The sequence below is a fragment of the Oratosquilla oratoria genome, chromosome 4, assembly GCF_046742065.1.
Source record: "Oratosquilla oratoria isolate Oo_2021 chromosome 4, ASM4674206v1, whole genome shotgun sequence".
Taxonomy (NCBI): domain Eukaryota; kingdom Metazoa; phylum Arthropoda; class Malacostraca; order Stomatopoda; family Squillidae; genus Oratosquilla; species Oratosquilla oratoria.
Genome location: NC_134780.1, coordinates 21,628,244 through 21,631,876, shown reverse-complemented (window position 1 = coordinate 21,631,876; position 3,633 = coordinate 21,628,244). Strand labels below are relative to the sequence as shown.

General features: G+C 39.1%; 1 protein-coding gene across 2 annotated transcripts in view; it reads left to right on the top strand.

Annotated features, from left to right (window-relative positions):
• Positions 1-2,365, top strand: part of LOC143024299 (uncharacterized) — a 22,878-nt gene extending 20,513 nt beyond the window's left edge. For both annotated transcript variants that reach the window (XM_076183095.1, XM_076183094.1), the window contains 2 exons: positions 1-438; positions 1,775-2,365. The exon at positions 1-438 is cut by the window's left edge and continues 253 nt beyond it. In XM_076183095.1, the coding sequence (XP_076039210.1) occupies positions 1-438; positions 1,775-1,812 (476 nt within the window). In that variant the 3' untranslated portion in view covers positions 1,813-2,365. The remainder of the gene's footprint in view (positions 439-1,774) is intronic.
• The last annotated feature ends 1,268 nt before the right edge of the window (positions 2,366-3,633 follow it).

Below are 3,633 nucleotides of genomic sequence, written 5' to 3'. Positions count from 1 at the left end.
GCTACGAGAACGGCTACAGCGTTTGGGACTGGAGGACTGACTCCAAGCTCGATGGATACGAAGGGGAGTCCGTACTCATCACATGTCTGAACAACCAGGAGTACGACCCCAGCGGCTCAAACTTGGACAGTACCGGCTTCACCTCGTGGTCGGGGAGTAGTGGTGGTGGTGACTACACACCAAGCGGTGGTTATGGTTATGGTGAAGGGGAAACGGCGACTGTAAATTGGGGCACTGGTGGGGAGGGTGGTACTTTGACCACTGTGGGCAGTGGCAGTGATGGACACAGCGGTATTGGCGGTGACAGTGGTACTGGTGGTGACAGCGGCACTGGCGGAGATAGCGGTACTGGAGGTGACGGGACGTCAGCCACAGATGACAGTAGTGGTGGAGAAGATGAGGACGACAACTACGATGATTATTATTATTATTATGGAGGTGGGTAGACTCCGGTTAAGATGTTTGTGTATATTGAAATACAGATTTTTTTTTGTATTTACGTTCTCTCTCTCTCTCTCTCTCTCTCTCTCTCTCTCTCTCTCTCTCTCTCTCTCTCTCTCTCTCTCTCTCTCTCTCTCTCTCCACACACACACATACACATACACAACACACACACACACACGTCGATGGTGGCCCTCTTGTAAAAGCCGAAGATTTTTTTCCAGTCAAAGGAATGTAACTCATCCATTCATATTCTCACAATTGAGTTCTCCTCTCCTTTAAATTCATATATTACTCTCTTATCCTTCCTCCCCTTAAGAAGAGGGTGGCCGAGTAATAGCACACACACACACATACACACACACACACACACACACACACACACACACACACACACACACACACACACACACACACACACACACACACACACACACACACACACACACACACACACACACACACACACACACACACACACACACGTTTAACAATTCCGGTACGAGTCCCGATACTACTGTAAACTTTCGATTCTGATACCTGCAGTGATTATAATTCCGATTACGATACTTGCAATGATCATGATAACTCATGGTTACTTTCAGGCCCTGGTATGGGAAACAAATGCTTCATATAGATCAAGGCACATTTATCAATCATTTATCGGAATCGGAAATTCAAAGCAGCATTGGAACTCGTATCGGAATCGGTGGAAATGTTGGTATCGTCCCACCGCTACTTACAGTCCCAGCATCCCCGACTCCCAGTTCACTGCTTGGGTCAAAAATAATGCAGCAAGGCATAGCTCGAAGTTCAGACTTAATAATTATAGTAAAGAAGTAGTTTTGAGTTTGGCTTTTCAGAATCACTGAAAGTAAAAAAAAAAAAATTTAATATTCAGATTAGTCTATCAATACAATTATCTTTATAATGTTTATCTTTTTTTTTTACAATTCCACTAGTAAATGTAGGAATGCGTTCATTTCATGGTCACCTTATGTTCTTAGATTCCTCAGTGTATTTTCGTCTCTGTAGATTTTTTTTTTATCATTTTCCGTTTTTATCTAAAGCTTTTCTCCCTCCATATTCCTCAGTGTCTTTTCTTCTCTCTCTCTCTCTCTCTCTCTCTCTCTCTCTCTCTCTCTCTCTCTCTCTCTCTCTCTCTCTCTCTCTCTCTCTCTCTCTCTTTTAATATCCATGGTCTTGCTCTCTCTATGTTGCTCTCTGTCTTCTCAATGCATTTTCTTTTACAAATAAATATCTCAAAAAAATCATACAACCCTGTAAGGTCATTCTGGCAGCATACGAATTCATCAATTAACTTATTTTCCAGATTTATTGAGTGCTCAGCACAGGAATCCAATTGTCTAATTACTAATTACCTTAATTACCAATTACCTAAATTACCTTTAACCTTGTTTCCTTTTGTGAGGTAGGTATGAACAAGTGTGTTCTCGGTTTGGTGTGTCTGATGAACAGATAAAGAACAGAGAATACACACACACACACACACATACACACACACACACACACACACACACACACACACACACACACACACACACACACACACACACACACACACACACACACACATACACACACACACAGACACACATACCCACAGACACACACACATGCACACACACACACACACACACACACACACACACACACACACACACACACACACACACACACACACACACACGCATACATAGAGAGACACATACCCACAGACACACACACATACATGTATATATCATATGTGCTTGTTTTTTGTACACGACTAAATGTGAATTAGGATTTTTGTGTGCGTATGCGTGTGTATGTTCGTGCATGTGATTATATGTATATGCATACATCAGGTTACATAAATCGATATATATTTTTTACCCTGTCATGTATATTTTATGTATTGGAATATTCGTGAAAAGAAACATAGTATCAGCGTAGTTTTATTCACCTGAACAAATTATATAAAGTAAGCCAGTGTACATAAAATGTTAGAATTTATATAAACTTAGACCAGTTGTTATAAAAAAAAATTTTTCCAAAGCCCATCCCGCCAAAAATGCGAATAAATAAATAGATAAATAAATAAATAAGATAATAAAACGAATGAATAAATTAATAGATTAATAATAATGATGAAGAGAAATCCTTTGCTTTATTATAAAGTTTATAATTGATCTTATCTATCTATATACTTATAAAATTCTGATCATCTTGTTTGTTATCTTGCTTGAAACCGTCACCCATTCGATCAGAAGAAGAGATATGACGTCACGACTGAGGACCACCCAATCAGAAGAAGAGATATGACGTCACGACTGAGGACCAGCAAATCAGAAGAGATATGACGTCACGACTGAGGACCAGCCAATCAGAAGAAGAGACATGACGTCACGACATCATATGATGCGTATTGTTCTAAGCAACGACGACATGACGTCACAATCTTCAACATTTCACTTCTTATAACAACGTATCATTTTAAATTCTATTTGACCCAACATACATATATCTATCTATCTATCTATATATACTTATAAAATTCTGATCATCTTGTTTGTTATCTTGCTTGAAACCGTCTACTGAAGAAGAAGAGACATGACGTCACGACTGAAGACCAGCCATTTAGAAAAAGAGATATGACGTCACAACTGAGGATCAGCCAATCAGAAGATATATGACATCACGACTGAGGACCAGCCAATCAGAAGAAGAGACATGACGTCACGACATCCAAGGAACCCCAGCGCTAAGCGCGTGACGTCACAACTGCTAATTTTCTAATTTGACAATTTTTTAATTTCCAATTTTCCGATTACATATTTTCTGACCATCAATTTGTAAAATTTTCATATTCAGTATTTACAAGTATAGCCAACTCCTGAATTAGCATCCATGAGGCATTATGAGTTTATTAAAATATTACGAACCGTATAAATCATATGATGCGTAGTGTTCCAAGCAACGACGACATGACGTCACAATATTCTGCATTTCACTTCTTATAACTAATCAAGTCACTGCCTTCGTCTACTAAATAGGTGAGAGCTCTAATTTATACTCAACGTATTTAAATTTTTACTTGACCCAACGGGTCACGGGTGACCTAGTATTTGATAGATTTTTTTTTGTGATATGGTTAAATTATATCGCGAGATTACATTATATGGAAATGTA